Source organism: Petromyzon marinus, unplaced genomic scaffold, assembly GCF_048934315.1.
Source record: "Petromyzon marinus isolate PM22_M1 ecotype Great Lakes invasive population unplaced genomic scaffold, UKy_Petmar_22M1.pri1.0 PM_G_Scaffold_54, whole genome shotgun sequence".
Taxonomy (NCBI): Eukaryota; Metazoa; Chordata; class Hyperoartia; order Petromyzontiformes; family Petromyzontidae; genus Petromyzon; species Petromyzon marinus.
Window position 1 is genome coordinate 1,142,883 of NW_027423007.1, and position 12,535 is coordinate 1,155,417.

The 12,535-nt window shown below is 52.6% G+C and overlaps 1 protein-coding gene across 1 annotated transcript; it reads left to right on the plus strand.

Moving 5' to 3' along the window:
* The first annotated feature begins 128 nt into the window (after positions 1 to 128).
* Positions 129 to 12,242, plus strand: LOC142917880 (uncharacterized). Its single transcript, XM_076062220.1, has 6 exons — positions 129 to 233; positions 1,521 to 1,605; positions 2,008 to 2,190; positions 8,648 to 8,859; positions 10,514 to 10,667; positions 11,443 to 12,242. The coding sequence occupies exons 3-6, from the start codon at positions 2,133 to 2,135 to the stop codon at positions 11,736 to 11,738; spliced, it is 720 nt and encodes a 239-aa protein (XP_075918335.1). The 5' UTR covers positions 129 to 233; positions 1,521 to 1,605; positions 2,008 to 2,132; the 3' UTR covers positions 11,739 to 12,242.
* Positions 12,243 to 12,535: the final 293 nt, after the last annotated feature.

A 12,535-nucleotide genomic window follows, 5' to 3' on the forward strand; every position in this document is an offset into this window, starting at 1 on the left:
CTCCCGTCGATTCCACACGCGTTGCACGGCGTGCACACTGCTGCTACTATACATGACGCACTACCCGGCCACATTTCGGAGTGAGGTCGGACTCAGGAGCAAGTGGCCGATGACGGCCCCGCGACAAATTGACGCATGGGACGGCCCCTCCCCTCGCTTCCCTTCCAGCGGCCCCCACAGTGGCCGTGACGGCGAGCAAGCGGCCCGTGCTGCTCAACGGACAGCGCCACGAGGTGAGCCCTTGGCCTACGTTGACATTCTCTTTGGTTCTATTCGGTGAAGTCACCACGTAGGTAAAAAAGTAAAACGACAAAAATCACGACGTTTCAGCCACAACACTAGCGGCCTTCATCAGGTGAAGGGATCAGGTTGTCTCGCGGTCTGAGCGTGGCTGTGTTTCACTCCAGCGCTGTCCTCGAGACAGCCTGATCCCTTCACCTGATGAAGGCCGCTTGTGTTGTGGCCGAAACGTCGTGATTTTTTGTTGTTTTACTTTTTTACCTACGTGGTGACTTTACCGAATAGAACCAAAGAGTATGGAGATCCTTGCAGTCACGAAAGCTTTAAATCTAGAATACGTTGACATTTTTTTATTTCAAATTCCTGTTGCGCCGTCTGCTGACGGTCATTTAAGGGTTGTTCTTTTTTTTAACCTTCACGGCGTCCCCTTCGCGAAAACGGCCGCACGCCAACGGCTGTGCTGTAGACGCCACCGATTCGTGCGTAGATTCAAACGTGGTTTAGTTTTGGTTAGGGGGATGTTGACTACCTCGCCTGGTACGCAGGAGGTCGTGGGTTCGATCCCGACGTGGATAACGCTACTACCCTGGCAACCCGGGTTCGATTCCCGCTCACGGCCAATACCGGTGACGATGATCTGAACCGGTTCCTGTGCCTCCCCTAGGTCGACTCGGCCTCAAATACCTGGTGCGGTGCGTAAAAACATCGCCAGCACCGGGGAGACAAAGGCGACCGGGCGTGGTGCTGGCCACCCACCCCCTCGTGTGCCGTTCTGGCCTTCATAGGTGCTCGCTAACAGCACTTGCCCCTACAGTCTGTTAAGGCTATACATGGGTTCTTTGTCTTTGTTGTGTGTGTTGGTCTGTGTGTGTTTCTGTGTGTGAGTGTCTCTGTGTGTCTCTATGTGTGTCTCTCTGTGTGAGTGTCTCTGTGTGAGTGTCTCTGTGTGAGTGAGGAGCGGTAGTGTAGCGGTTAGCGCACTGCGCTATGAACCTGGCGATCCGGGTTCGATTCCCGCTCACGGCCAACACCAGTGACGATTATCTGAACCGGTCCCGGACCTCCCCTAGGTCGACTCAGCCTCAAATGAGTACCTGGTGCGGTGTGTAAACATTGCCACTAGGGAGACAAAGGCGGTCGGGCGTGGTGCTGGCCACCCACCCCCTCGTGTACCGTTCCGGCCTTTATAGGTGCTCGCTAACAGCACTTGCCCCTACAGTCTGTTAAGGCTATACAGGGGTTCTTTGTTGTGTGTGTTGGTCTGTTTCCCTCTCGTGCAGATTGGTAAATGTTTCGTGCACAACGCTTACCCAGAGCCCCACATCACCTGGTACAAGGCTTCCCTGCCCCTGTTGCCATCACCTGGTAAGTATATCTGCTGGTGAATATATCTGTTGGTTAATGTGTCTGCCGGTGAATATATCTGCTGGTGAATGTATCTGTTGGTTAATGTATCTGTTGGTGAATATATCTGTTGGTTAGTGTATCTGCTGGTGAATATATCTGCTGGTGAATGTATCTGTCGGTTAATGTATCTGTTGGTGAATACGTCTGCTATAGTGCCGTGTATTGCGTAGTGTATACTATTACGTGGTGCAGTGAGTAAACATCGCTAGCGCCGCGGGGACAAAGCTGGCAGGGCGTGGTGCTGGCCGCCCACCCCCTCGCGTGTCGTGCCGGGCTGCCACTCGCTAACAGCACTTGTCCCAACGGTCTGTTGAAGTCCACACGGGGGATCTTTGTCTTTGCGTGCGTGCGCGTGGCTAGACGTGAAAGTGACGCGGACGGTAGCGACGGAGGCCAACGGCACCTTCGCCGTGACATCCGTCCTGAGCTACAAACCGGAGGAGCAGGATGTGGGAGCCGGGTACCGCTGCGTGGTGAACTACACGATGCCGGGCGGCAGGAGCGAGGCCTTTGCCTCGGAGACGATCCACGTGGGGCTGCATTGTGAGTACACGGGACACCAGGCAGACGCCGGTGCACAAGGGATGCGTGTGACGTGCACAACAGACATGTGTGTGATGTGCACAACAGAAAATACATGCCTGACGGACCATCTTATTGGGTTAAGGTCAAATTAAACACAGAGACTACCACTACCTATGAACATTTGACTTTTGAACGTTCAGAGAGACGCTCAAACCTGTTTGTAAGTCCAGTTGCCTGTTCGGAACGAGAGTTGTAAGTTCAACCGCCACGCAATAGATGGCGGTGGTGGCTTTTACATCTGTAGAACATGAACAACCAGTGGCATCTACATCTACAGAACGTGAAGAACCAGAGGCATCTACATCTGCAGAATGTGAAGAATCAGTGGCATCTACATCTGTAGAATGTGAAGACCAGTGGCATCTACATCTACAGAACGTGAAGAACCAGTGGCATCTACATCTACAGAACGTGAAGAACCAGAGGAATCTACATCTGAAGAACGCGAAGAACCAGTGGCATCTACATCTGCAGAACACGAAGAACCAGTGGCATCTACATCTGCAGAACGTGAAGAACCAGTGGCATCTACATCTGAAGAACGTGAAGAACCAGTGGCATCTACATTTGCAGAACGTGAAGAACCAGTGGCATCTACATCTGCAGAACATGTAGAACCAGTGACATCTACATCTGCCGAACGTGAAGAACCAGTGGCATCTACATCTACAGAATGTGAAGAACGAGTGGCATCTACATCTGCAGAACGTGAACAACCAGTGGCATCTACACCTGCAGAACGTGAAAAACCAGTGACATCTATATCTGCAGAACGTGAAGAACCACTGGCTTCTACATCTGCAGAACGTGAAGAACCAGTGACATCTACATCTACAGATAGTGAAGATCCAGTGGCATCTACAGAACATGAAGAACCACTGGCATCTACATCTGGAGAACGTGAAGAACCAGTGGCATCTACACCTGCAGAGCGTGAAGAACCAGTGGCATCTACATCTGCAGAACGTGAAGAACCAGTGGCATCTACATCTGTAGAACGTGAAGAACCAGTGGCATCTACACCTGTAGAACATGAAGAACCAGTGGCATCTACATCTGCAGAAGGTGAAGAACCAGTGGCATCTACATCTGAAGAAGGTGAAGAACCAGTGGCATCTACATCTGCAGAACGTGAAGAACCAGTGGCATCTACATCTACAGAACGTGAAGAACCAGTGGCATCTACATCTGCAGAACGTGAAGAACCAGTGACATCTACATCTACTGAACGTGAAGAACCAGTGGCATCTACATCTGCAGAACGTGAAGAACCAGTGACATCTACATCTACAGAACGTGAAGAACCAGTGGCATCTATAGCTGCAGAACGTGAAGAACCAGTGGCATCTACATCTACAGAACGTGAAGAACCAGCGGCATCTACATCTACAGAACGTGAAGAACCAGTGGCATCTACATCTGCAGAATGTGAAGAACCAGTGACATCTACATCTACTGAACGTGAAGAACCAGTGACATCTACATCTGCAGAACGTGAATAACCAGTGACATCTACATCTACAGAACGTGAAGAACCAGTGGCATCTATAGCTGCAGAACGTGAAGAACCAGTGGCATCTACATCTACAGAACGTGAAGAACCAGTGGCATCTACATCTACAGAACGTGAAGAACCAGAGGCATCTACATCTGAAGAACGCGAAGAACCAGTGGCATCTACATCTGCAGAACACGAAGAACCAGTGGCATCTACATCTGCAGAACGTGAAGAACCAGTGGCATCTACATCTGAAGAACGTGAAGAACCAGTGGCATCTACATTTGCAGAACGTGAAGAACCAGTGGCATCTACATCTGCAGAACGTGTAGAACCAGTGACATCTACATCTGCCGAACGTGAAGAACCAGTGGCATCTACATCTACAGAATGTGAAGAACCAGTGGCATCTACATCTGCAGAACGTGAACAACCAGTGGCATCTACACATGCAGAACGTGAAAAACCAGTGACATCTATATCTGCAGAACGTGAAGAACCACTGGCTTCTACATCTATAGATAGTGAAGATCCAGTGGCATCTACAGAACATGAAGAACCACTTGCATCTACATCTGGAGAACGTGAAGAACCAGTGGCATCTACATCTGTAGAACGTGAAGAACCAGTGGCATCTACACCTGTAGAACATGAAGAACCAGTGGCATCTACATCTGCAGAACGTGTAGAACCAGTGACATCTACATCTGCCGAACGTGAAGAACCAGTGGCATCTACATCTACAGAATGTGAAGAACCAGTGGCATCTACATCTGCAGAACGTGAACAACCAGTGGCATCTACACATGCAGAACGTGAAAAACCAGTGACATCTATATCTGCAGAACGTGAAGAACCACTGGCTTCTACATCTATAGATAGTGAAGATCCAGTGGCATCTACAGAACATGAAGAACCACTTGCATCTACATCTGGAGAACGTGAAGAACCAGTGGCATCTACATCTGTAGAACGTGAAGAACCAGTGGCATCTACACCTGTAGAACATGAAGAACCAGTGGCATCTACATCTGCAGAAGGTGAAGAACCAGTGGCATCTACATCTGCAGAACACGAAGAACCAGTGGCATCTACATCTGCAGAACGTGAAGAACCAGTGGCATCTACATCTGAAGAAGGTGAAGAACCAGTGGCATCTACATCTGCAGAACGTGAAGAACCAGTGGCATCTACATCTACAGAACGTGAAGAACCAGTGGCATCTACATCTGCAGAACGTGAAGAACCAGTGTCATCTACATCTACTGAACGTGAAGAACCAGTGGCATCTACATCTGCAGAACGTGAAGAACCAGTGACATCTACATCTACAGAACGTGAAGAACCAGTGGCATCTACATCTACAGAACGTGAAGAACCAGTGGCTTCTACATCTACAGAACGTGAAGAACCAGTGGCATCTACATCTGTAGAACGTGAAGAACCAGTGGCATCTACATCTACAGAACGTGAAGAACCAGTGGTATCTACATCTACAGAACGTGAAGAACCAGTGGCATCTACATCTGCAGAACGTGAAGAACCAGTGGCATCTACATCTGCAGAACGTGAAGAACCAGTGACATCTACATCTACAGAACGTGAAGAACCAGTGGCATCTATAGCTGCAGAATGTGAAGAACCAGTGGCATCTACATCTACAGAACGTGAAGAACCAGTGACATCTACATCTACAGAACGTGAAGAACCAGTGGCATCTACATCTGCAGAACACGAAGAACCAGTGGCATCTACATCTGCAGAACGTGAAGAACCAGTGGCATCTACATCTGAAGAACGTGAAGAACCAGTGGCATCTACATTTGCAGAACGTGAAGAACCAGTGGCATCTACATCTGCAGAACGTGTAGAACCAGTGACATCTACATCTGCCGAACGTGAAGAACCAGTGGCATCTACATCTACAGAATGTGAAGAACCAGTGGCATCTACATCTGCAGAACGTGAACAACCAGTGGCATCTACACATGCAGAACGTGAAAAACCAGTGACATCTATATCTGCAGAACGTGAAGAACCACTGGCTTCTACATCTATAGATAGTGAAGATCCAGTGGCATCTACAGAACATGAAGAACCATTTGCATCTACATCTGGAGAACGTGAAGAACCAGTGGCATCTACATCTGTAGAACGTGAAGAACCAGTGGCATCTACACCTGTAGAACATGAAGAACCAGTGGCATCTACATCTGCAGAAGGTGAAGAACCAGTGGCATCTACATCTGCAGAACACGAAGAACCAGTGGCATCTACATCTGCAGAACGTGAAGAACCAGTGGCATCTACATCTGAAGAAGGTGAAGAACCAGTGGCATCTACATCTGCAGAACGTGAAGAACCAGTGGCATCTACATCTACAGAACGTGAAGAACCAGTGGCATCTACATCTGCAGAACGTGAAGAACCAGTGTCATCTACATCTACTGAACGTGAAGAACCAGTGGCATCTACATCTGCAGAACGTGAAGAACCAGTGACATCTACATCTACAGAACGTGAAGAACCAGTGGCATCTACATCTACAGAACGTGAAGAACCAGTGGCTTCTACATCTACAGAACGTGAAGAACCAGTGGCATCTACATCTGTAGAACGTGAAGAACCAGTGGCATCTACATCTACAGAACGTGAAGAACCAGTGGTATCTACATCTACAGAACGTGAAGAACCAGTGGCATCTACATCTGCAGAACGTGAAGAACCAGTGGCATCTACATCTGCAGAACGTGAAGAACCAGTGACATCTACATCTACAGAACGTGAAGAACCAGTGGCATCTATAGCTGCAGAACGTGAAGAACCAGTGGCATCTACATCTACAGAACGTGAAGAACCAGTGACATCTACATCTACAGAACGTGATGAACCAGTGGCATCTACATCTGCAGAACGTGAAGAACCAGTGACATCTACATCTACTGAACGTGAAGAACCAGTGACATCTACATCTGCAGAACGTGAATAACCAGTGACATCTACATCTACAGAACGTGAAGAACCAGTGGCATCTATAGCTGCAGAACGTGAAGAACCAGTGGCATCTACATCTACAGAACGTGAAGAACCAGTGGCATCTACATCTACAGAACGTGAAGAACCAGTGGCATCTACATCTACAGAACGTGAAGAACCAGTGGCATCTACATCTACAGAACGTGAAGACCAGTGGCATCTACAGAACGTGAAGAACCAGTGGCATCTACATCTGCAGAACGTGAAGAACCAGTGGCTTCTACATCTACAGAACGTGTAGAACCAGTGGCTTCTACATCTACAGAACGTGAAGAACCAGTGGCATCTACATCTACAGAACGTGAAGAACCAGTGGCATCTACATCTACAGAACGTGAATAACCAATGGCATCTACATCTACAGAACGTGCAGAACCAGTGGTTTCTACATCTACAGAACGTGAAGAACCAGTGGCATCTACATCTGGAGAACGTGAAGAACCAGTGGCATCTACATCTGCAGAACACGAAGAACTAGTGGCATCTACATCTGTAGAACATGAAAAACCAGTAGCATCTACATCTGCAGAACACGAAGAACTAGTGGCATCTACATCTGCAGAACACGAAGAACTAGTGGCATCTACATCTGTAGAACGTGAAGAACCAGTGGCATCTACATCTGTAGAACATGAAGAACCAGTGGCATCTACATCTGTAGAACGTGAAGAACCAGTGGCATCTACATCTAGTGAACGTGAAGAACCAGTGGCATCTACATCTACAGAACATGAAGAACCAGTGGCTTCTACATCTACAGAACGTGAAGAACCAGTGGCTTCTACATCTGCAGAACGTGAAGAACCAGTGGCTTCTACATCTGCAGAACGTGAAGAACCAGTGGCATCTACAATAGGTGGCATCCCGGGACGGAATGGTGTGTTGTACTATTTGAGTTGTTGTTGTTTTGTTGTTGTTGTGTTGTTATTGTTTTGTTGTTGTTGTTTTGTTGTTGTGTTGTTGTTATTTTGTTGTTGTTGTTTTGTTGTTGTTTTGTTGTTGTTTTGTTGTTGTTGCTGCTACGAGGCAGGAGAGATGCCCTGGCCCAGGCGTCGAACCCACGTCGCCTGGGGACGACTTTCCTCGCGCTAAACCGTCGCCTCTCGCGCGTCGCGCGTTGGGGGAATCCCGGTGGGGGTGGGCGCGACGGCTCGTTCCACCTCGTTCCACCCCGTTCCACCCCGTTCCACCTCGTATCGTCGTTCCACCTCGTTCCACCTCGTTGTATCGTCGTTCCACCCCGTCCCACCTCGTGCCACCCGTTCCACCTCGTTGTATCGTCGTCGTCGTCGTCGTCGTCACCGCGAGACGAGGTGGAGGCGACCCCGATTTGGACGTCTGGGACACGCCGAGAGCCCCGCGACTCTGCGGATTCCTCCGCCGGCGGCTCCTCGGGGGGGACGTCGCGAGCGGACGGCGCCGCTTGGCCGCGAGTAAGTGGGCGGTCGTCTTCTTCGGTCCTTTCGGTAAAAGTCGCCGCCGCCGCGTGGAATGAGAATGAAAATAATAAATCGATGAAATAAAATGACGCGATGAAAATTCTCACGACGTTTCGGCCACGACGCAAGCGGCCTTCGTCAGGTGAAGGGACGAGACTGTCTGGAGGACAGCGCTGGAGCTCCAGCTGCATGAGTCACTCCACAAACAACAGGAGCATCAGTCCAGACAGTCTCGTCCCTTCACCTGATGAAGGCCGCTTGTGTCGTGCCCGAAACGTCGTGAGAATTTTATCGCGTTATTTTATTTTATCGATTTATTATTTTATTCTCATTCTACGTGGTGGTGACTTTACCGAAAGAACCAAAGGAGATGAATCCTTGCAGTCACGAAAGCTTCAAATCGAGATTTCAGCGGGGGGTTGTCGTCTGTCCTTCTCGCCAGACCCGGAAGACGTGAGGCTTGGCCCCGCCGAGGCGACCCAGGTCACGGCCGGGGCGACCCAGGTCACGGCCGGGGCGACCCAGGTCACGGCCAGGGCGACCCAGGTCACGGCCGGGGCGACCCAGGTCACGGCCGGGGCGACCCAGGTCACGGCCGGGGCGACCCAGGTCACGCCCTCGTCGTCCGGGATACCCGACTACAAGTGCGCAGAGGTACCCAGTCGCTGTGTCACGATCACCACCACCACCACCACCAGCGTACCACCACCACCGTGCCACCACCACCACCGTGCCACCACCACCAACACCACCACCACCACCGTGCCACCAACACCACCGTGCCACCACCACCACCACCACCGTGCCACCACCACCACCACCATGCCACCACCACCGTGCCGCCACCACCACCAGCGTGCCAGCACCACCACCACCACCGTGCCACCACCACCACCAGCGTGCCACCGCCACCACCGTGCCACCACCGTGCCACCACCAGCGTGCCACCACCACCACCGTGCCACCACCACCGTGCCACCACCAGCGTGCCACCACCACCACCGTCACCACCGTCACCACCACCACCAGCACGCCACCACCACCACCACCACCGTGCCACCACCACCACCGTGCCACCACCACCACCACCATCACCGTGCCACCACCACCACCATGCCACCACCACCGTGCCACCATCACCGTGCCACCACCACCACCACCACCATGCCACCACCACCGTGCCACCACCACCGTGTCACCACCACCACAACCACCACCACCACCACCAGCGTGCCACCACCACCACCACCAGCGTGCCACCACCACCACCAGCGTGCCACCACCACCGTCACCACCACCACCACCAGCGTGCCACCACCACCACCAGCGTGCCACCACCACCACCACCGTCACCACCGTCACCACCACCACCGTGCCACCACCACCGTGCCACCACCACCACCACCGTGCCACCACCACCACAACCACCGTGCCACCACCACCACCGTGCCACCGCCACCACAACCACCGTGCCACCACCACCGTGCCACCGCCACCACCACCGTGCCACCACCACCGTGCCACCACCACCACCACCGTGCCACCACCACCACCAGCGTGCCACCACCACCGTCACCACCACCACCACCAGCGTGCCACCACCACCACCGTGCCACCACCACCATGCCACCACCACCGTGCCACCACCACCACCTGAGTTCGATTCCCGCTCACAGCCAACAGCAGTGATAGCGATTTTCTGAACCGGTCCTGGGCCTCCCCTAGGTCTACTCAACCTCTAATGAGTACTTGTAGTAAACATCGCTAGCACGGGGGAGACAAAGACGGCGGTGGTGACGGTGGTGGTGACGTTGGTGACGGTGGTGGTGGTGGTGGTGATGGTGGTGACGGTGGTGGTGACGGTGGTGGTGGTGACGGTGGTGGTGGTGACGGTGGTGGTGGTGACGGTGGTGGTGACGGTGGTGACGGTGGTGATGGTGGTGGGTGACATTTACGAAGATGAGAATGAGGTGAGTGGCACAGTAGGGGGTACAGGTGGTGCACCGTGCCAGGCATCTCAGTCGACCCATGGCACCGTGGCACCTGCTGGGTCTGCCTCGTGACCTCCTGCCCGCGGGCGTTCGACACTCCACGTGGTGGCCTCGACGTGCACACGGCCTGGCGCGAGCGCCGCGGTGACGTCACCGCCGCTTGGCGGTGACGCGTGTGGGCGTGTCGTTGCGTGTCGGTGAGCGTTCGCGTGTCGGTGAGCGTTCCGGGGGGGGGGGGGGGTGGTGTAGCGGAGAGAGCGCTCGACGCTCCGTGGAGCCTCACGGCCGTCGCCTTCCCGGCGCTCTGCGTGCCTCAGGCCGGGGAGGCGGTGTCCGGCGGTGCCACGCCGGCCCCGCGGCACGCGAGGCCGTCCGGGGGGAGCGGCGGCGACGGCCGCTCCCGGTGCGTCACCTCGCCGCACTCCGTGCCGGGCCTGGTGAGGTCGCGATCCGTCAAGGTCACAGTGGAAGGTAACCGGGGTGGCAGGAGAGAGAGAGAGACTCAGCGATGACGCTGAGTCTCTCTCTCTCACATACCACTAGCAGAGACGCCTCTCTCTCTCTCCACTCTCTCCACACTCTCCACTCTCTCTCCACTCTCTCTCCACTCTCTCTCCACACTCTCCACTCTCTCTCCACTCTCTCTCCACTCTCTCCACACTCTCCACTCTCTCTACTCTCTCCACTCTCTCCACTCTCTCTCTACTCTCCACTCTCTCCACTCTCTCCACTCTCTCTCCACTCACCACTCTCTCCAATCTCTCTCCACTCTCTCTCTACTCTCTCTCCACTCACCACTCTCTCTCCACTCTCTCCACTCTCTCTCCTCTGTATCTCTCTCCACTCACCACTCTATCTCCACTCTCTCTCCACTCACCACTCTTTCTCCACTCACCACTCTCTCTCCACTCTCTCCTATCTCTCTCCACTCACCTCTCTCTCCACTCTCTCTCCTCTCTATCTGTCTCCACTCACCACTCTCTCTCTCTCTCCACTCACCACTCTCTCTCTCTCCACTCGCTCTCCTCTCTATCTGTCTCCACTCTTTCCTCTCTCTCTCCTCTCTCCACTCTTTCTCCTCTCTATCTCTCTCCTCTCTATCTGTCTGCACTCTGTCCTCTCTCTCTCTCAACTCTCCACGTTCTCTCCTCTCTATCTCTCTCCACTCACACTCTCTCTCCACTCTCTCCACTCTCTCTGCTCTCTCTCCGCGCTCTCTGCCCACGCCGTCTCTCTCCACTCGCAGGAGGAGTGGAGGAAGCGGAGGAGTCGGGACGTGGTCTACCGTGGATCATCATCATCCTCACCATCATCTTCATGATCGTCCCCCTCCTCGTCGTCATCATTTTGGCCCTTCGTCACGTTTGCTCGGGAGAGTCGGAAGAGGAGGGATCGGGAGGAGGAGAGGCAGCGATCGCGGTCGGCTTCGTCGTGAGCGAGGAGGAGGAGGGCGGTGGCCACACGCTGGCGCTGCACAGGGCCACGGGCGCGGCCACCAGGCACGGCCGCAGGTCGCTGGCCGAGATGTGCGGTCGTCACTGACGAGGCAGCAGCGGTGTTGACGGCCTGCCGCTGCCTCCAAGACACACGGAGCCGTGAGGCAGGCCTGCAAGCGGGCTCCTTGCCACCGCCGCCGCCGCCATCGCTATCGTCAGCGCCAACACCGCCGTCGTCAACATCACAACCATCGTCACCACCACCATCATCACCACCACCATCATCACCACCATCATCATCACCTTGTGTCTTTTGTGTTTTGAGCTCAGGTCGCGAACACGGATCGAGCCGTAACATTTTGAAGATCAGTGTCTCTTATTTGTTTAAACACGGATCTAACCGTGACATTTTGAAGGTCAGTGTCTCTTATTTGTTTAAACACGGATCTAACCGTGACATTTTGAAGATCTGTGTCTCTTATTTGTTTAAACACGGATCTAACCGTGACATTTTGAAGGTCAATGTCTCTTATTTGTTTAAACACGGATCTAACCGTGACATTTTGAAGATCTGTGTCTCTTATTTGTTTAAACACGGATCTAACCGTGACATTTTGAAGGTCAGTGTCTCTTATTTGTTTAAACACGGATCTAACCGTGACATTTTGAAGGTCAGTGTCTCTTATTTGTTTAAACACGGATCTAACCGTGACATTTTGAAGGTCAATGTCTCTTATTTGTTTAAACACGGATCTAACCGTGACATTTTGAAGATCTGTGTCTCTTATTTGTTTAAACACGAATCTAACCGTGACATTTTGAAGGTCAGTGTCTCTTATTTGTTTAAACACGGATCTAACCGTGACATTTTGAAGGTCAGTGTCTCTTATTTGTTTAAACACG